At 46.3% G+C, this 18,575-nt stretch overlaps 8 protein-coding genes across 8 annotated transcripts; 4 read left to right on the forward strand and 4 right to left on the reverse strand.

Moving 5' to 3' along the window:
* Window positions 1-257: 257 nt before the first annotated feature.
* EDB93DRAFT_1107365 (uncharacterized protein) lies at window positions 258-2,224 on the forward strand (the record flags this gene model as incomplete). The annotated part of the gene is made up of 5 exons (XM_041447716.1): window positions 258-513; window positions 562-1,139; window positions 1,179-1,524; window positions 1,575-1,807; window positions 1,859-2,224. The coding sequence occupies 5 exons, from the start codon at window positions 258-260 to the stop codon at window positions 2,222-2,224; spliced, it is 1,779 nt and encodes a 592-aa protein (XP_041303382.1).
* Window positions 2,225-2,864: 640 nt separating this feature from the next.
* Window positions 2,865-4,733, forward strand: EDB93DRAFT_1242709 (S-adenosyl-L-methionine-dependent methyltransferase; the record flags this gene model as incomplete). Its single annotated transcript, XM_041452050.1, has 10 exons — window positions 2,865-3,107; window positions 3,159-3,339; window positions 3,397-3,623; window positions 3,674-3,688; window positions 3,746-3,806; window positions 3,860-3,999; window positions 4,048-4,152; window positions 4,204-4,290; window positions 4,470-4,594; window positions 4,652-4,733. The coding sequence occupies 10 exons, from the start codon at window positions 2,865-2,867 to the stop codon at window positions 4,731-4,733; spliced, it is 1,266 nt and encodes a 421-aa protein (XP_041303383.1).
* Window positions 4,734-5,212: 479 nt separating this feature from the next.
* Window positions 5,213-7,581, forward strand: EDB93DRAFT_1172845 (kinase-like domain-containing protein). The gene is made up of 10 exons (XM_041450398.1): window positions 5,213-5,316; window positions 5,364-5,660; window positions 5,713-5,777; window positions 5,837-6,019; window positions 6,069-6,150; window positions 6,205-6,312; window positions 6,364-6,556; window positions 6,607-6,691; window positions 6,749-7,027; window positions 7,079-7,581. The coding sequence occupies exons 1-10, from the start codon at window positions 5,289-5,291 to the stop codon at window positions 7,157-7,159; spliced, it is 1,401 nt and encodes a 466-aa protein (XP_041303384.1). The 5' UTR covers window positions 5,213-5,288; the 3' UTR covers window positions 7,160-7,581.
* A 143-nt stretch (window positions 7,582-7,724) lies between these two features.
* Window positions 7,725-8,588, reverse strand: EDB93DRAFT_1331301 (phosphatidylethanolamine-binding protein). Its single transcript, XM_041455201.1, has 3 exons — window positions 8,246-8,588; window positions 8,068-8,197; window positions 7,725-8,012 (listed from the first exon to the last, which is right to left on the reverse strand). The coding sequence occupies exons 1-3, from the start codon at window positions 8,549-8,551 to the stop codon at window positions 7,846-7,848; spliced, it is 603 nt and encodes a 200-aa protein (XP_041303385.1). The 5' UTR covers window positions 8,552-8,588; the 3' UTR covers window positions 7,725-7,845.
* A 153-nt stretch (window positions 8,589-8,741) lies between these two features.
* On the reverse strand, window positions 8,742-9,463 carry EDB93DRAFT_1254594 (uncharacterized protein; the record flags this gene model as incomplete). The annotated part of the gene is made up of 3 exons (XM_041453644.1): window positions 8,742-8,834; window positions 8,888-9,293; window positions 9,342-9,463. 3 exons carry the CDS (start codon window positions 9,461-9,463, stop codon window positions 8,742-8,744), a joined length of 621 nt encoding a protein of 206 aa, XP_041303386.1.
* A 923-nt stretch (window positions 9,464-10,386) lies between these two features.
* Window positions 10,387-10,973, reverse strand: EDB93DRAFT_1254595 (uncharacterized protein; the record flags this gene model as incomplete). The annotated part of the gene is made up of 2 exons (XM_041453645.1): window positions 10,387-10,744; window positions 10,795-10,973. 2 exons carry the CDS (start codon window positions 10,971-10,973, stop codon window positions 10,387-10,389), a joined length of 537 nt encoding a protein of 178 aa, XP_041303387.1.
* Window positions 10,974-11,616: 643 nt separating this feature from the next.
* On the forward strand, window positions 11,617-12,660 carry EDB93DRAFT_849119 (uncharacterized protein). The gene is made up of 6 exons (XM_041457688.1): window positions 11,617-11,739; window positions 11,798-11,859; window positions 11,915-12,008; window positions 12,071-12,137; window positions 12,185-12,346; window positions 12,393-12,660. Exons 2-6 carry the CDS (start codon window positions 11,799-11,801, stop codon window positions 12,435-12,437), a joined length of 429 nt encoding a protein of 142 aa, XP_041303388.1. The 5' UTR covers window positions 11,617-11,739; window position 11,798; the 3' UTR covers window positions 12,438-12,660.
* Window positions 12,661-12,707: 47 nt separating this feature from the next.
* EDB93DRAFT_1331305 (uncharacterized protein) lies at window positions 12,708-13,928 on the reverse strand (the record flags this gene model as incomplete). The annotated part of the gene is made up of 11 exons (XM_041455202.1): window positions 13,904-13,928; window positions 13,826-13,848; window positions 13,749-13,773; window positions 13,661-13,693; window positions 13,531-13,607; window positions 13,421-13,478; window positions 13,283-13,366; window positions 13,117-13,227; window positions 13,024-13,064; window positions 12,941-12,966; window positions 12,708-12,882 (listed from the first exon to the last, which is right to left on the reverse strand). Exons 1-11 carry the CDS (start codon window positions 13,914-13,916, stop codon window positions 12,708-12,710), a joined length of 666 nt encoding a protein of 221 aa, XP_041303389.1. The 5' UTR covers window positions 13,917-13,928.
* Window positions 13,929-18,575: the final 4,647 nt, after the last annotated feature.

Consider the following 18,575-nt stretch of genomic DNA (forward strand, 5'->3'; position numbering starts at 1 on the left):
GATAAGTGCCCGCCGTTTCAGATCGCCCCATTCATATGTTGCTTCTCGCCCTTCTTGAAACACTGCCCTTTACCCTTCAATTCAGTTTACTTTTAGAACACTTCCTTTTCCCCATCGTCCATTCAAACTCAATCAACACACTTTGACCCCTCCGGTAGTTTTTTCTATAAATCTCCTTTTTCGACCTTCACGCATTTCATTTTCCCCAGTCTGTATATCTATGTATCAAGTTGGTGTCTTACTATTCGTCATGTAAGATGGAAATGAATCAAGCGGCGCACATCATCTTCGAATGTGCGATTTTTACCTCCTTCTTCTTGACCACCACCTGGAGGCCAAGTGGACGTGGCTCACAGCGCAAGGGAAAAGCTGTCGTCCCTAAGCCAGCCAGGGGATCAGGCCTTAATCCATCTGGTTTGCCAGTCGCTGACCAACTCAATCTCCCCGCAGAACGACCTCAAATGTCAGCATTTGATTTTGATCCCTATGAGCAGACTGTACCAGGGTGGCCAGGTGAGTACATGGAGGATCAAGTCCACTGATCGCTAATAAGTCACGCAGGTGCGCTGCAACAGGCCTATGATGACACTCAAGGCCAGTCATCGTATGGCTCATTTGAAGGCGGGCAGGAGCAGGGACCTTCATTTTACTCACAGGGCCTGTCGTCGTTTGGAGATGGGCAGGAGCAGGGGCCGTCGTTTTACTCGCAGGGCGCAACATCATTCGGAGATGCACAGGGCCCGTTGTCATTTGGAGATGGGCAGGAGCAGGGCTCGTCATCATTTGGAGATGGGCAGGAGCAGGGGCCATTGTTTTACTCGCAGGGCGCAACATTGTTTGGAGATGCACAGGGCCCATTGTCGTTTGGAAACATGCAGGAGCAGGAGCAGCAATTTTGCGGAGACTCACAGGGCGCGTCTTCACACACTGATGGACAGGACTACTACAATGTCCGAGATGCCCCACTCGACGCAGGTCCTTCCAACTACCGACAAGGCATCGCGCCTGTGTCTCGATGGGTCGAGGGTGCCCCTGATGGAGGTATCAGTATCGTAGATCGAGGCGACGGTCTGATTCCTCCAGCTTCAGATCTGTCAATGATCCGTCGCAGGGAAATACCTACCTCTGAAGTAGTACATGTAAGTTTTTTTATTTGTTTCATTGATCCCGGTTTAAAGTATGCAAGGACAACAACGACATGCACACTCAGACACACCAACATGCCTGCAACACCGTATGTCGCACCACAAACAGCCACTATTGCTACCGGAGTGCAAGAACCCAGTCTTGTCGCTGAGCCGCACGATACGCCCAGTGACTCCGGACACGGAACGACGAAATCACTGCCTAAAAATCGCATTCGTTTGACGCCGGAGGTGATTAAACAGACGCTGAACGGCGCTAAAGGAAGGGTCCCACGGCTCGTATTCTCAAAGCACGCTATGACGTGCTCTAGAAAACGAAAGAAAAGATTCATCAATGAGATCATCCAAGAATCTGTCCCGAATTTCTTCAGGCCTGATGGTGAGCTTTTTGTATCCTATTGTTATATCATTTTCTAATAAATTTCGCAGCGGTTTTCGAGGAGTTTATAACCAACGCACACCGTAAGACAGTCGGCAATACATTATCGGTGACACGCGGTAAAATGGTCGACTTCGCACGTGAGGGTGTTTGCGATGCATTCCAATTGTTCCCCCCGCGGGGGCACTCTTTGCCACCAGGGCGATATCGGACTACCAGGATCAATCGCTTTATAAACGGACCTGATCCGTTACTCTTCATGCATGACTTCTATTTTGACGAGGTACGTTGAGCAGTCCTCGAATATAACTTCTACTGAATATGTTTTTCGCAGAATGATAATATAATTGTCATCACAAAATTTCAGAATCGTTTCATCATGAGCAATGTCATCCGATTCATCTGGTACTGGGGATACGCGTCGTTTCTCGGTGATTCCCCGCTCAAATCCATCAAGTATATCATGGCCGTTTCAGGCGCAGCTACCCACTGCTCGTTGCATGAACAAGGGAGGGAGGGATTGAATGTTGACCCCTTCAGTGGACAATTCCATCAAGCCAAGTTCGAAGAAATACTGAGGGCGATTGATAATCTCACTCCTGCAGAGAAGGCCGAGTTTGAACAATATCTGCAGTACATATTAGATATTGGACCATCGCAGACACGAGACAACAGCTCGTCGTCATCTGACTTGGATTAGATAGCAGTAGTGTACAGATAATGCAATAGATCACAAATCTTTTTGATAATCGAACCGATAACTACAGATCTCGCGTCGGATGTCGCCAGTGTCTAATTTAACTAAAAACGAAGTGTTTACGGATGACGACCTGAGCTAACTAAAAAGCATATCCACATGAGCGTTTTGTGAGCGCTTTTGAACACCCTTGTGCGAACTCGCATTTACTGATGTATAGGGTCAGTGTGGTGCTTTGACAACTATGGCTAGCTCACCGGTGACCGGACATGCATAACCTCACAACCCTGAGGGTGGTTATCGCTTGCTGATTATAGTATAGCAAGTTACGAACGACAGCATCATAACCGAACATTCAACTTGAACGTGGAACCTTGGCTTATCTACTACTTGTTTGTAATACGTTTGACAATCAGGTAAGATGTGTCTTGCGCTCGTACTAATCATGCCGTTTTAAATCACATGAACAACAACCGGTGTCCTTGGAAGTGGGTCTTTTGAATGGTCGCCCTAGGTTTAGCTTCAATCTACCACAGATACCCATTATCGAACGTCTTCGCCATGAGAAACCAGATGGATAACGTATTTTGTCAAGGAATATAAATTCTGGTGAGTTGATGAGGAATCACGCACACTCACAACAATGACAGAGCCGAACGAAGTCAAGGTTGAAGTCCTCTTGGACATCATCAACTCCTCTGCACGCAAAGCAATGGCAGAATACAAGAACACCGGACATGGTGTCCCAGGTGTTGACACAGGCGCCTTCCACCCTCTCGACTTCGCTACAGATGCACTTGCCCTCAGAAAGGCAATCAGGCTGCTCGAGGGTGCATGCGAGCAATTTAACACGATACTGGCTCCCCCCCAACACACGGTGTTCAATGTAAGTGTCGATCATAGTTGGCCTTATATGCCTTGTCGCTCATCTGCCTAGTTCGTTAATAATTACACCTGGGCGTGCACAGATGTCGCCGTGCAGTCACGTATTGCAGACATCTTGGACAGACACCCAGAAGGTCTTAGTGTGGATGTATTGGCTAACGCAGTCAACCTCGATAAGACCAAGATCACACGCGTCTTGCGAAATTTGGCCCTTAAGGGTTGCTTCAAAGAAGGTATTGTGCATCATGGTGTCGGTTCATAATTCTCTCTGAAGCCTCTGTGTCAAACAGTTGAGCGAGACGTATTCGCAAACACGAGACTCTCCCTCGTGCTCAAGTCAACAAACAACGTCGCATTCTATGTAAGAACTCAGCGAGATTTCCCCAAATATGCCGCGGTTCTCTACGATTCTATGATCGACCAAGACTTTGCAAGATCTTTCAAGGTTGAAAAAACACCTCGAACATTTGCTCTCGGAAAAGAAGAAAAAATCAACAACAACTTCTGGGAGATGGACGTGAGTTTTAGTCATCATACTGGTCTTCCATGCCTTACAGTATTGTACAGGACGAGGCACGCGATGTGCGTGCGGATTCATCCACTCACAACTGACTGACGGCTCACATGACTTATACACAGATATTTGCCAGAAGCATGCTGGGTTATTCTGAGGTACAGAATTCCTCTGCGGCGCTGCATTGTGAGCAATCGCATTTTTTGTCAACTGTCGGCATGACTGAAGCAGGCCATAAGATTACCCTTGGGACAATGTATCCTCTGTGGTGGATGTTGGATCTGGAATCGGAGCAATGTCTATTCCTCTGGCGAAAATGTTTCCTCATCTCAGAATAACCAATCAGGACCTCTCAGAAACTATACAGCTGTCAAGAAATGTGAGTCCGAGCATTACCAGCTGACAAGTTGTATTTATATTTGATTAGGCATGGGAGAAAGATGCTCCTGAGGCACTGCTCGATGGGCGCGTAGAGTTCGTGCCGTTGGATTTCTTCGAGGGGTCACCCGTTGGTGGAAAGGACGTTTACTACGTGAGTGCATTTTGTTCCATGAAATGTGGGTTGCTCAATGTTCCGATGTAGTTGAGGAGCATAATTCACGACTGGCCGGATGATGCATCAAGGGTGATTCTCCGTAACATTCGCAAAGTAATGGGACCAAACAGCCGAGTGTTGCTTCGTAAGTCAGCTGCATTTCAACGCGGTGTTTTCTCCAGAATCAATATCCTGCGATAGATGAGTGCGTGCTCACGCGCCCATTCGAAGAGCCCGATGTAGGGGCTAATGAGTTTAGTGAGGTGAGTTTAGAGGTTAGTTTGGTGGCTCTGGTGTAACCATACATTCTGCAGGATCATAAGGCGCCCGAACATACATTATTGAACTTCGGTAGTCACACGGTACACCAACTCGACATGGTCATGTGGCTTGTTTTGAATGGCAAGGAGCGAACCTTGAACGAATTCAAGATGATTGGGCAAGTTCCTTCCGTGCCTAGATGCGTTGACGATGTCTGATCTGTTATAATTTGCAGGGCCAGTGTTGGTCTAGTGCTCACCCAAACCTATGATCTTGTAGGGACGAAGCTCTTGGAGTTCCAAATCGCTCAGGACTGATGCTGAACACAATCTGCGATCTTCTGTTATTGTACTTTTACCTCCCCCGATTGATCATCCTATGATTTAACCAATACGACGACAAAGTAGACTCATTTTTTCAATGTACCAATTGCGACTGATCAAGACCGAGCTTGTATTGACCTCAGCATCAACTGCAATAGAAGACTAAACTAGACGTGAGCAGGGTCAGGTTGTCTAATGTCAAGCGCTTGTTGCCACAGCATCAGAATTTTACTGCCTCACTCTCATCTAGAATAGCCTGTGATAATATTTCTTGTACAATATTAGCTGTACACCTCTCCCTCACGCTTCGCGATGTGTCATTTATGCGAGGATAATATAAGCCTCGTCCTTAAGCTCATACATGTAGAACCTCGTCAAAATCAAAGGCAAAAAGTGTGTGACGTATGGTATGTATAGGCATGTCACAGGACACGTGCTGATAGTCACTTCGCGTTCGTCACAAAGGAAGGCCCTTTTGTTTGCACCACTAATCATCATGTATATTAATATCGTTGGGCTCTGCGCTTGACAGAGACATCTTGTATCAACATGGCTCCGAAGTACCCCAAAATTTCAGGTATGTTCTCTCTTACTGGGCCAGGTCCACAAATGACATGATTGCAGGTTATGAACTCGTTCAACAAATCGGTGGAGGTACCTTCTCCAGCGTGTTCAGAGCTGTCAATATAGAGAACCATCAAGTGGCAGCATGCAAAGTGATATTTATTAAGGAGCAGACTACCGAGAAGGAACGCAAGGCTGTCGAAAAGGAGATGAAACTTCATAAACTCCTCAAGCACAAGCACGTCCTGGAGTTTCTACATGCCGCTGTGGTGGAGCGCAAATATAAAGATTGCTATGTCCCTGGAATTTACATGCTGCTAGAGCTTGCTGCAGGAGGAGACCTCTTCGATAAGATCGGTACGCTTCGTTGACTGATCAAGTATCCAACCATCAACTCATAACTCATCAGCGCCGGATGTGGGGATTGGAGAGAATGTGGCACACTACTATTTCGGCCAGCTACTGGCAGGGATGGTGAGAAACCAACACTGATCATCCACATACAAGGGAAACAAAACATTTCCGAATCACAGGACTTCATTCATCGCGAAGGAGTTTGTCACCGTGATCTAAAACCGGAAAATATCTTGCTTGATGTAGCTGGTACCCTCAAAATATCAGACTTTGGCCTCGCAGCAGTCTATAAACTCAAGGAAAGCGGCAAGACAAGGAAATTGAACGAATTGTGTGGCAGCTTGCCGTACATGGCCCCAGAAGTGCGTCATATTTACACATTCTCGGATTGCACTTACAACATTGTTTCAGGTTCACTACGAAACACCGTATGAAGCAGAGCCCATCGATGTCTGGGGGATTGGTATCATTCTTTTTACCCTTCTCGTAGGAAGTCCGTCGAAGCTCCAATCATTTCCATAAACTCGTAAATTAACGCTTCTCCCAGATACCCCTTGGGATCAATCCACAGCACAGTCGTCAGAGTTCTGTCAGTATCTCTCGGGCGAGATATTCGACGAGCCCCCTTGGGATCGTATAGGAACAGAAGCCCTGGGTAAGCGGGATCATGCAATTTTGTGATTATACGCGCTGATGTGCCCATAAGCACTTATCTGTGGCCTCCTAACCGTCGAGCCAGAGAAGCGTATGACACTTGCCGAAGTGTTCGCTCACCCGTGGTGCACAAGACCAAGTCAAATTGCGAAGCAAGGCGTACTCGCGCTTGCAGACCACTTGACCGAGTCTTTGAGAACGAACGGTGATCTGAATTATGCGATGCCGGATGTTGCGATCTCTATGTACGTTCTCAGAATTATCAGCATGAGGCTAATATTCACTTGATATGTAGCGACACTCACAAAGATAAAGATGGAGACGAGATCATGCTCTCTGCAACTCATCAATCTCAGTTCACTCAATCACTTCTATTATTTGTATGTTTCCCAATGATACACATTTTAATTACATTTTTAACTCGCTGTTTTCTTCAGTCACAAACACAGTCAGGTCGCAGATATACGCCTAACCTTACTCGTTTCTATACTTCTCTGGGGCCTGGGATCATGATGCAACTCATAAAGGAATCCTTGACTGCCCTCGGTGTCAAGCACAAAGACGGACCTACCGGTGAGGATGAACGAGGGGAGATCCTTCGTTTGCGCGTAGGCGGTTATGATAAGCGGAATATCGCATTTAAAGGCTGGCTCGAGCTCGAGAACTTCCGCTACGCTGAAACTGATGGAAGCTTCTGCTTGATGACTCGAGACCTCGTAAGTTTCGTTTCAGTTTTCGTTTCTGAATGCGAACTCATGGAGCCACAGGGAAACCCTATTTCTTGGCGCCAGTTGTGGAAAGTACTAATTTTGTCACCAGCCGTGGATCCTCATGTGCTCCGCAAATGAACACATTAGCACTCCCACTTTGACGGTCAGCACTCATGTGTTAGCCTATATGCTATTTGAACTCATGTTTTCGGATATCTTCGCGAGTTTCTCTCTTGCTTCCTTTTACGCGATCTGATCGAACGCTTCCGTATACCTTACACTGCTACACCAAGAGACAACAAATTCGAGGTGGTGCACTGTCCTAGAGTCCTATTGCAATTCAATTGTAGTTTCGTCGATTCAAGCCTTATTGTCCCTTTAGCATTTTATTGAATTGCCCTGGGTGAAGCATTGACATGAATGACCAAAGTTTTCGTGGGATCTGAACGGATCGTACGTTCAATGATCAAAATGCAATGTTTGGTTTCCTCGCAGCTCTAGCACATATTAAAGAAACTGTCACCCTACGTTGTGTTGAGGAAATACTTATTCCATGGTCGGACTTCTCAGACTAGTGCGACTTCAGGATAATTATTCACTACTAATGTAAACGCGACGGCCTCTATCTCACGCTAACCTCAGAGATGGAGGCCTCCAGAGTCCAATGGGGAAGAGATTTTTGGTCAGCAAACGTCGGTGCTTTAGTGAAGGCATCATGGAATTGCGTTAGAGCTTGTTAGATCGAGACTTTCGAAAACAAATCAGTATGGTACAATCTGGCATCACCTCAACCATCCAAGGAAAGCTACCTCGCTTGGGACATCTTAATCACCCACGACAACGAAATAATTAACCCCAACTAGCTTCAGCCCATGCTTATTAGCAAACCTCGCTGCACTCCAGTTCTTTCTATCTGCAGGCTCGTTCTTGCGTTCGGGGGCGTCGGCAGGAATCGAGAAGTCCGCACTGGGCTCCTGGTATAACAAAAGTACTGTTGCGACTATAATTAATACATATAGCAACTACTATGATAAAATTTGAGTCACCGTAACGATGCTTGTCAGTTCCCGGGGGAGGAGTGGGAGGGTAATAGGGCGTCACGGCAGGTTTGGTGAGTAGTGCATCAAGATTGTCCGTCTCAATGGACGACGTCGGAGGAGCTTTCACACCAGTGACCTATAAATGAAATTAATTAAAAATTCTGCAGTCTATGGAGACACTGACCACCCAGTGCCGCCACTCTCTGAATTTTGGGTTTTTCCTGGATGGTGCATCTGGGTCTGTCATGACGAGCGTATAGGTGGGTTCATCAATCTCATCCGGCACCTGCATTGGAGTGAACGCAACAGTTGGTTCGTCGGCGGTGTCCGTTTTTGTGAGCGTATTCCCCAGAAGAGCCTCTTGGTTAGTGGGGAAGGTCACAACGAGCAGAGCCTTGGGATGGAAAGGAGGGTCAACAGGGATAACGTCTGGAATGATACCATTCTGCTTGAGATCTTCTTTGACAGCATTGAGTGGATCGAGTAACATTGTGGGCTCAAGTCGAGGATTTCGACGATGACGAAGTTATAAGGAGACAAGTAAAATTGAAAGTCGTCATTGGAGAAAGGGGTGTTTATGTAATATTCCTTGCACGCCGGCATTCTGGAGCCTGTAAAGTAGAGCAGAAAACTTTCCTACAAAATATTGAATAGTGTCCATAACACTATACATGACTGTATCATTCGCATGTCGAATTCAAGAATTGCAACAAGTTCTGTCTATTCGCATCCATCTCGAGATCTCTGGCATCCTTGTGAACTTTCAACTTGATCTAAGACAATTATATCAGAAAGTCTGAGGCCCATCTGGACAAAGAAAACTGACCTTCTTGCCTGTTAGAACGCTGCGCCTTTCATCCTTGTCCTTTGCATTATCCCTGTCCCTATGCCTCTTGTGCTTCTTGTCTCGGTCTTTCTCTCTGTGCTTTGACTTGGACTTGCGAATATCGCGACTATCCGAGCGAGAACGAGAACGAGATCGGCGACTTGGCGATTTTTCACGCAACCTATGTCGACTACTGCCACCACGCTCCTCGGATGACATCGATACAGCAGAGTTTGGCGAAGGCGAGGAAGATCGGCGTCGATGTTCAACGGTCTGTAATGCATTTATGCACACATCTTCAAAGGTCAATGACAACTCAGCAAAAAATAAATAGAGGATAACGTACGACACTGCGACTTCTGATTCGCCCACGACTCTCGGAAGGCTCGTGGTATTTGTCTCGGTCCTAAAGCAGTGTTAAAACAATGTTGAACAAAGACAGTAAATATCTCACGTTGCGATGATCCTTTCCTTTGTCATTTGTATCGTCATGATACTTGTGACTGTGTGAGCGGTATGGACTCCGAGACCTTGAACGTTTAGTGCGACGAGTCCTTCTGTCCTCTTTCTCGTCATGGTGGCGGCGTCTTTCAGGCGACTTTGAGCGACTCCATCCTCTATCTCCCACTGTTCGGCGAGAGCATATCATGACATGTTATAAATATGAGCATAAGTGAATGCGTTGTCGCCCCATTACCAGCACAGTCGACGTAGTGCGTGGTAATCAACATTGACACAGAAGGTCAGTCAAGAATCTCTAAGGAGTAACGAAGACCATTTACCACTTCGTCTATGGTAATCTCTTGAACGGTACTCTCTCCGGTCACCGTGTCTTCTCTCGTTCATGAGGGTTGTTGCGGACAAGGCGACCGTGGAGAATCCTAACTCACTCCTCAAATTGGGTTGTTTGGCATTACTTACCTATAGCCTCCGAACCAAACAACAGGTGACAAACTGACTTGTCAGCGTATAATAACATGATGATCGCAGGTCAGATGTGTAGGTCAAACGGATGAGCGGATTGGATCGTCATATGAGAGGTAAAACTCGCTTTCAAATTTACCACTTGCATTAGTCGTAGAATCAGATCGTTCACTAGCACTCCCCGCCTAACCTTCCAAGAGGGCTAGTCAAGGTCGATATTAAACTTCAGCTTCTTAGAGTGGCAAATACGGTTGTTGTATCGCATTTGATGGCGTCAAATCTGGGTAAGGCTGGTTGACGAGGCCATCGAGTTCTTAGCACGATCTATCCAAAGGTTAGGCAACTAAATGGAGGACATGGCATCCCCCCAGAGATTGGTGAGTACCAGACTGCCAACAGAATATGATAAAATGGGGTGAAGGACCGACCGTCTGGACGTAATCCTCGAAATATTAGCATAGACTACTCACCAGTGCAGGCCAGTTCAAACAACATAGTCACTTGAATTCCGTTAATCTGCAAATCATCGCCTATCAGCTGAGCTGATGCTACAAAACTACTGACATCGCTGTTGATTAACGAGCACGAGAGACGGTATCAGCGGCTCCAAGTAAATTTACAGCGACGGTATTGCTCTCTTGAATACGTTTCAGGCGCTCGTAAAGCACTTGTACCTCTTTTGCCGTGGCATCAATCAGTTGCTGCTCTGTGGGAGGTATCGACGATGCACTCTGAGACTCAGGGACGGGTGGCATGGGGTATGCGCCTACACCAGTTTGTCGAAGGAATTCAGCAAATGTGCGAAGTGCCTGCATAAGTGCGGCCAGCTCAGCTGGAAATTTCAAGCGTAAAGCCACAGTTATATAGAAAAAAACATGAACGTACTTGCCTGTTGCGTGTGCGGGATTATTTCCTGGTTGGTATGCGCTTTGTCTAACAATAGATAAGCATCGTATAAGTATGAAAGGAGTAGAGAAACTTACATGCCATGCAAGCAGTTACGTGCCAGTGATTGAATCCTTGATACATGGTCAAGCGCTATTTGCACATTCTGCTTCAGCACTTCTGGTGAATTTGGATCAGTATGAATGGAATCGTGCAGCGACGATTGTGACATATAGACAGAAGCATTCGGAAAGCTAGATGGCGGCATAGATGCCATGGACAGTGTGGAAGATTGACTGGAATTATTCATCTCGAGGCTCAATTGATGGTTCTGATCAATTCAAGTTGCGGGTTCGACGTTCACCCTCGGACGAGGGCAATGATTGAATGATATTGCCTAAACCCCGCCGGGAATTGCCGCGGTCCCGCCGTGAGACGTACACGGTGTTGATTGACTCATCGTGATGTGTACTGTCCTGCAATTGCAATGTGTTGCACTCGAAGATTGTCGATTTCCTCAGCACCAATAATCTCAACAGATTCTGTCCTCGGCAAGTTCTTACTGGGCGTCATGGATGGGACGAGGTGACATCGGACTCTATCTACCCGTACAACTTGGTACTAAAAGGACGAAAATCAGGGCCTTCCCAAATATTGTTCACATCAGGAGGGTCTCTACAGCATCCATCTCCGGGCCACTCATAGTACGAAGTGCCATTAATTAGGCTACATGGCCAAGTCTATCTGAACACGTCAGTTACTCCGCAACACCGCTGTACCAAACTCGGGGGATTAGCCTCTGAGTCGTTCTTTTGCTTTTTATTGCTTACCGGCGCTGTTGTCACCGGCCAATCTCGGACATGTTGACATTCAATGACTTACTCAATTTTTCCCCGTGCGCCGCGGCAGTTCTACCGCGGCAACTTCTGCGCTGCTTCAAGACTCACTCGTATCCTAGTTTCCACCAACAACGACTCAAAAAATGGCAAACGCTAGCCATCAGACTCGACCAGTACTGTTCCTCCTTAAAGGCAGCTAGAAAAGTCAGCTTAAATGCATCGATCATCACTCGCCTATTTCTTAACCTCTTCATCTGAATAGCATGCACGCTCCATTCTTCATCGCCAGCCTCGTTGCGCTTGCTGCCATTGCCTCTGCTCAGAGTCAGTAATAATAGTCTTCTTCGAGGCTCGTTTCTACTAACATCTACTATAACAGCAAAACGCGGACTCCCCGCTGGTTGTGACCGTAATGCAACTGTTGAATATGGAGATACATGCAACGCGATCTCTGCAGCACACAACGTTTCCACGTACGTATGATCATCGTGCTTTTTTCCGTTCATTTGTTCATCGAATTGTACGCCGCACGCAGATACCAGCTGGCAGCAGTCAACAGCGAAACTATTGACTCCGGTTGCAATAATTTGGTAGCCGGAGAAGTAAGTCATTTTTGACGCTTGCAAAGCACTTGAGCTCATCGTCGTAGGTTTTATGCCTTGGAATCAAAGGCCAGGATTGCAATGTCACCCATGTTATGCAGGCCGGCGACACGTGTTTCAGCGTTGCCGATGCATCTGGTATCCAGGTCAACACATTGCTCGCGAACAACCCAAACGTGAACACCTGCGATAACGTGTACCCTGGCGAGGTGAATAAAATACCATTTACTGAAGTCATTTCTGAAAGATTTTCAGGTTCTCTGCACTGCGAGCCAGATCTATGTGAACACCACCAAATAAGATTGAACCGTTAAAAGTCTCCCTTGGAAATTAATTAGAGCAGGACACCAAGTAGCACCAGGGCAGACATAGACCAGTTGCCCAGCGTATAGCTCTTCGTGTGCTCTCGGAGGAAACATAAACCACTCGCAAAGGAATCACTATATCGTTCATCCCAAGAGTTCTTGCAGTATCATTGCCCTATAATTCACAATCGAGTTATACATCAAATAAAAGCAGAAGCGTCTCATTTTAATGGAGGTCGATGGTTCCACATACACCTACATTCCCTCAAACTTCACTAGCACTGGCAGAACCCGTCCCACCCATCGATGCAGGTCGTAAATATCTTACTTGAGTGTCTAGCGTCGTCATTGACATGGACGGTTCGTGCACACGTTGGTTGCTATGCCGAAGGTGGAATAAAATTCGTGATGCCAGGACGCTGTGAATGACCAGCTGTAGCCTAGAGCAGTAGGTTCGGGATCAACCAGCAGTCAGTCAGAGTGCAGCCGCTGACGTACGTGTCAAACAGATTGCTATAGGCGCTCTGCAGAAAGGAGCAGGAAGTCAGCGAATCGTAGGATTTGATAGACCAGACGCGTACTGGAAGTGCAGCTCCGATGATAAAATTGGCGAGCGTGATGGCTTCCGTGAACGCGTTACTCGATAATATAGAAAGCCGACTGTTTCCACGCACTGAGGATGGACAGCATGTAAACCATGCCATCGTGATATAGGGTTACTATGATTCCACTCTGAGAGTTTTTATAGTCGTGGACCCTCTTATACACAGTAAGGAGCAGTATCACTGCCATGTTGTTATGGGTAAGAAGGCCGATAGATAGCTTTGGATGATCACTGACCGCTTTCGAATAACGCCAAGAATATGTATACGACCGCAGAGTTGCGTGTGCTCTCAAAGTAACAGGTTCCTAGAGGGGGCTCCTCTGATAGTCATATTAGAACGACTTTCGTTCACGAACAAGTACCAATGAACTCACCTCCTGGGATCAACATCGTAGGGACAAGGTCTACAGCAATAGCGGCAGCAATTGTCAACTATCCAACAATAAAAATTAGTGCTATCATTTCTGCTCTGCAAAACACATACCACGCTATAAATCGATAACCCGATCAGCAATCTTGTACTCTTCTGCCAGAATGCCCAGGTCCGAATAACCAGCAAGGCTGCCGAGGAAGTGAGATCCACTGCGCTCTCAACATGTATGCAGAACGCGCACCTTCCGCAGCAACGATACTTATGATGTGAATGACTGACATCCTCATCGTTCAACTTGCATGAAAATTGAATCGTTTGGTAGGACTCACTATTTCCTTCCAGAGTAGAGGCACACTTTCCGCATGCGATCAGTTTAGGGTAGGAATTAGTCGCCATTCAAGCTTACCTGGTCGCTGACACGCAGTGCGTCTAAGATATGACCATAATCAAGACACGAGATAAGGATAATCGGATGGTCACTCGCCATATGCAGTCATTCCAACACCCGCAAAAGGCAAATATCGAGAAATGATGAATATGATACGGGTCACATCCCATGGTCTGAACCAGGTCCATTGCACCTGTGGAGAGTGGTCAGAGCAATACTCGCGAGCAGAAAGATATCTCCTCAACTTCTTCTGAAAAAGTGATACAAAAATCAAATGCCTGCAACGTCAAAAAAGATTTGAGGTCGAAACACAAGAAATGTGTTTGACACTCACGAGGATCGCAAGACTGCCCACTGAAAAGCAATGGTCAATTCCGTCGTTCAGGTTCTATTTTTGGACGATCCACGACACTCACGATTGGTGTACTAGATTGGACAAGACGTTAACGTTTAACCTCGAGTTTATCCGAGGTAAGCCGCCCTTTGCTCACCTTGACCGCCTGCAACTTCGTCAGGTCTGAGACCGGTAGGGAAGACATGTCGGGACAAGGTCGGTATGCAGTATGCGCGTTGTGGTACTTGCCCGCAAGTACTGAGTGGAGCGATACACCTGCAAGTACTACTTAAGTAGGGCGTTTGATAGGGCATTTAGTGACCGATGCTGCGCACGCACAGCCAAAGGCGAAATTTCATTCTAAACTGATCAGAGATTGTACCTGGTAAGTACCAGAGGCGCCATGAACTGTGATGCAAAACTGCAAGCGTTGTCCGTCACTCCCACAGTGGGAAAAGTCGAAAATAAGATAAAGCCCATGAGATAAAACTTCAGCTTCAATTCCGGTAGAAAAGTAACACAACTTACGGGACATTGAAATAGCAAAGATGACTCTACTCGAAGGAGAGCCCTCGGCGACTACTGGAATGTTGGATCAGATCATCAGTGGTAGACAAGATCGTTGCTCGCTGTCATGATCAAATGATGTTCATCCCAATTCCCGAAACCCTAACATGGTATAGTACTGGAAAATCGGGCTACTTTCCGAGTCTTTCATGTCTCCTTCTATTAAAATTTCAAGGCTATGTACCTTGTATATTACAGTAGCACTGTGGTGGGCCTGGTTTTTTTTAACTTTGCCCATGGTGGAATCCTTGATCATGATTCATGATGCAAGTAACTGGAATCAGTCGGCTGACAACTGTTGTTATGTTGGCCCAGGGCAGTGCACAAAATATTTACCTTTAACTATTATAAGTCTTTCGTTTGTAGACCGCTCATGCCTTCAGACCAGATAATCAACGATTCGTCAATCTGGCAAAATATTGCTGTGAAGGTCTTGGAAACCGCACACTGATATTTTGCTGTGCCATCTGTGGCGATTTGATGGCGCAATAATTCCACATATCAGTGTCAGCGCCTTTAGAATGCAAATCGCCATGTAATGATGTGAGACTTGACACTTAAGGAAAAGAACTCGTGGAATGAGACTCACATCATGCCAGCCTATGAAAAATCCACTGGTAATTATTGCGAACACGAGTCGGCAAATGTTGCGATAGCCCAGAAGTTGATGGTGAGTTGATGGTGAGTGAAGACCTGAAGTTGTGGCTGTGTCGCATCCGTAAGCCAGCGCTTAACAACGTTGAACGTTAAGGCATGACCTCTGTACAAATTCCTCCCTCAAGCATATCAAGCACACCGGTCTGCACCATCCGCAGTAGAATGGGTTCCAAACTCTAATACCTTTACCCGAAATCCCAGAACCATAGAGCCCCTCACACTTTCCGTCCAGACGGTCTGCTCCAAGTATGGCACACCCAGAATTAGTGACACCCCATCCTCGACCTCATCGAACGTGCAGAAGAAGAATGAGACACAAAACTTGCACGATTAGGTGGGCTACATCCAGAAGCATAACATCCCAGCACCCAGACAAATACGACCAGATCAACCTCGTTAAATCAACCCTCTCAAGGCCTCTCCACATCGGAAACGAGTCACTCCCTGCAGATGAAGACACTTGCAAAAATTATTAGTAGCCGCTACTAACCAGCTCCTAGAGTTGATGAAGAGCGTACAAGACGAGTTGCCTCAGTTCAGAGCTCACAGGTGTTTAGCCCTCATAATAATCCAAATGTCTTTGTCGCTTGTGGTATGAGGAGCAAGGTTGTCGAGGCTGGGACAGAGGTTAAATGCACGTCTCCCCCTCCCTCTACCTCTTGCACTCACTCAAACAGCACTTGACCTCCAATCTCAAGCCCAGTCAGAACTCGGTCTGGTTGGACAAGTATGAATCTATGGTAGCCTTAGTTACAAATTTGTAATCATGGACAATCAGCGTCAATCTGAAAACTGGACAAAGACATATCATATCTCTCACCTCGTCTTCACGATCTCGCAAATTTGCACATCTGGCTTGCACATTTGCACTTGCGAGCCTTGTCATGACACAGCATAATGCAGGAAAATCATGCAAAGTCCATTGTCCTGTTTTCCTGCTCTATGAGCCCATTCAGTCACATTGTCTGTATTATACATGCAGCCAATGTTGAAAATACACTGTTCCACACAGGCCAGCAGATGTTGGCCGATGGAATATGCATGTCTGTGTCTAATGTTCAGCTGGTAGGCTCATGGAGAGATGGTTTTAACAGCTGGGCCCATGCATTGTGATGCTTGACCTCAACATGTCGGCTGATGGCTAGTAAAATTGGTGGTGTGATATTGTCAGCTGGGCCAAGGCACTATAGCAACTGTGTGTATGGATCGGCTGATAGCATGGGCATCATTTGGCCGATGATGGGGGTGAAGTATGTATCCTGTGTGCATTGGTATAACAATTATGGGTATGGCATCATCATATGGGCTGAGTATAATAAAAGACCAATACCATCGTATGGGCCAGTGAATATGAACACCTCATGCTATCACATGAGCCGATAGACATCAATACCCGTGGCAGTCAGTACCATCAGCCCATATGACTCCCTGAGGTATCCAAGTCCTCAGCCCATCTGATTGCATGAGGTATGCAGTTTCATCGGCCCATACATGTGCATCAGTTCAATCAGCCGACCTGATGGCATCAGGTATTCATTTCTTTCAGCCCATACCATAACATCGGGTATTTAGTATATTTGGCCCACATGATAGTACAGTGTAAATGGCCGACCTGATAGCATCAAGTATATATTTTAGTCGGCCCATGTAATACCATCAGGTATTTGGTATATTTGGCCAACATGATGGTATCAGGTTTACTCGGCCGACACGATGGTATCAGGTATTGATTTCCTTCGGCCCACAAGATAACATCAAGTGTTTAGTTTTATTGGCCCACATGACGGTATCACTTCTATCGGCCAACCTGATGATATTAGGATTTTATTTTCTTCGGCCTATACATTTGTGTCAGTACCATTGGCCGACATGATGGTTGTGGGAATTCATTGCCTTGGGCCCATATGATAGCATCAGGAATCAAGTTTAAACATATGGTACTATCTTATGGGCCCAGGATACTAAATACCCGACACCATCTGATTGGCCGATAGAACTGATACCATCATATGGGTCAATGAAACTGAATATCCAATGTTATTGTATAGGCTGAAGAAAATAAAATCCTAATACCATCAGCTCAGCTGATAGGAGTAATACCATCATGTGGGCTGATACAACTAAACACCCGATGTTATCATATGGGCCGAAGGAAATCAATATCTGTTACAAGAACATCTAGACACTTGGGCCCCTACCATTTTTCTCCTTATCCTCCTCATCTCCGCCCTTGCATCACACCCTTACCCTGACCTTACTCTTGTTATCCTCGTCATCCTCGCATTCCCCTCTGCTCTCTACCTGTCGCTCCAGCAGAGCCAGTACATCTGGCCAGACCCTTTCTCTGATGAAGCATACCCGTGCTCCATTCCACCCCATGACTGACCCTGTGGGCAGTTCCCCTTTACCCTTACCATTTGGACGGTAACCTATGATACGATGCACGTTGCATCCCCTTTGCCCTGTTTCCTTTCTTGATCTATGACTTGGTGTGCAGCCACACATTGTACTTATACTTAGCTCTGCAGTTGCACGATTGTGCCCCTGCTTGTTTCACTTCCTGTTTCTGTTCTTTGACTCACCTCTTATCTGCACATTCCGGTTCACCTATGACTCACCTCAAATGTGCCTTCCTTTTCTAGTATCACCCTTTGACCAGTTCCTCTTCCGGTAGTATGAGTTATCATCCACTATTCCTCTCCTCTATATAAACTCGCTACCATGTATTTAGTTCCTTAAGTTGAATCTACTTGGTTCTTGACCTCCTACTCCTAACAAGAGTGATTCCTTCTGCCTAGCCAGCAGTCTATATTCTACTTTCTTATCTGCTCATCGCGGATAAGTCTTTAGTCTTGATCTTTACTCATCGACTTCGTGGATGAGCAAAGCCCCTGTTAACTAGTTGGACTTCTGTCCTTCTATTAATGCAGATCTTACGATTAACCTTTGGGTGTCGTAAGCCTTGGCAGATCCACTTATCGTCGAGCCCTGCTTGACATAAGCTACCTGATTTGGACATAGGCGTTAAACCTTGCTTGCAAAAACTTTGCCAAGCAAGACTCCTAACCTTAGGCTAGCCCAAGGACGTCCCTGACCGTTGATGACATACACCCTGTTTGAGCATTGCCAACAGATACTATCCAAGTCCATAACAATATCTGACACCATCATGTCAGCCGATAGGAGTGATACCATCATGTGGGTTGATAC

This window comes from Suillus bovinus, assembly GCF_016758785.1.
Source record: "Suillus bovinus strain UH-Sbo-P2 chromosome Unknown EDB93scaffold_76, whole genome shotgun sequence".
NCBI classification, from domain to species: domain Eukaryota; kingdom Fungi; phylum Basidiomycota; class Agaricomycetes; order Boletales; family Suillaceae; genus Suillus; species Suillus bovinus.

Coding starts and splice junctions, on each gene's coding strand:
- EDB93DRAFT_1172845 (XM_041450398.1), top strand. CDS start 5,289: ATGGCTCCGAAGTACCCCAAAATTTCAG. Junction 5,778..5,836: donor GCCAGCTACTGGCAGGGATG/GTGAGAAACCAA, acceptor TCCGAATCACAG/GACTTCATTCATCGCGAAGG. Junction 6,313..6,363: donor TATAGGAACAGAAGCCCTGG/GTAAGCGGGATC, acceptor TGTGCCCATAAG/CACTTATCTGTGGCCTCCTA.
- EDB93DRAFT_849119 (XM_041457688.1), top strand. CDS start 11,799: ATGCACGCTCCATTCTTCATCGCCAGCCTCGTTGCGCTTGCTGCCATT. Junction 11,860..11,914: donor TGCCATTGCCTCTGCTCAGA/GTCAGTAATAAT, acceptor CTACTATAACAG/CAAAACGCGGACTCCCCGCT. Junction 12,009..12,070: donor GCAGCACACAACGTTTCCAC/GTACGTATGATC, acceptor CGCCGCACGCAG/ATACCAGCTGGCAGCAGTCA.
- EDB93DRAFT_1331301 (XM_041455201.1), bottom strand. CDS start 8,551: ATGTTACTCGATCCACTCAATGCTGTCAAAGAAGATCTCAAGCAGAAT. Junction 8,198..8,245: donor GAGAGTGGCGGCACTGGGTG/GTCAGTGTCTCC, acceptor TTTCATTTATAG/GTCACTGGTGTGAAAGCTCC. Junction 8,013..8,067: donor AACTGACAAGCATCGTTACG/GTGACTCAAATT, acceptor TAGTCGCAACAG/TACTTTTGTTATACCAGGAG.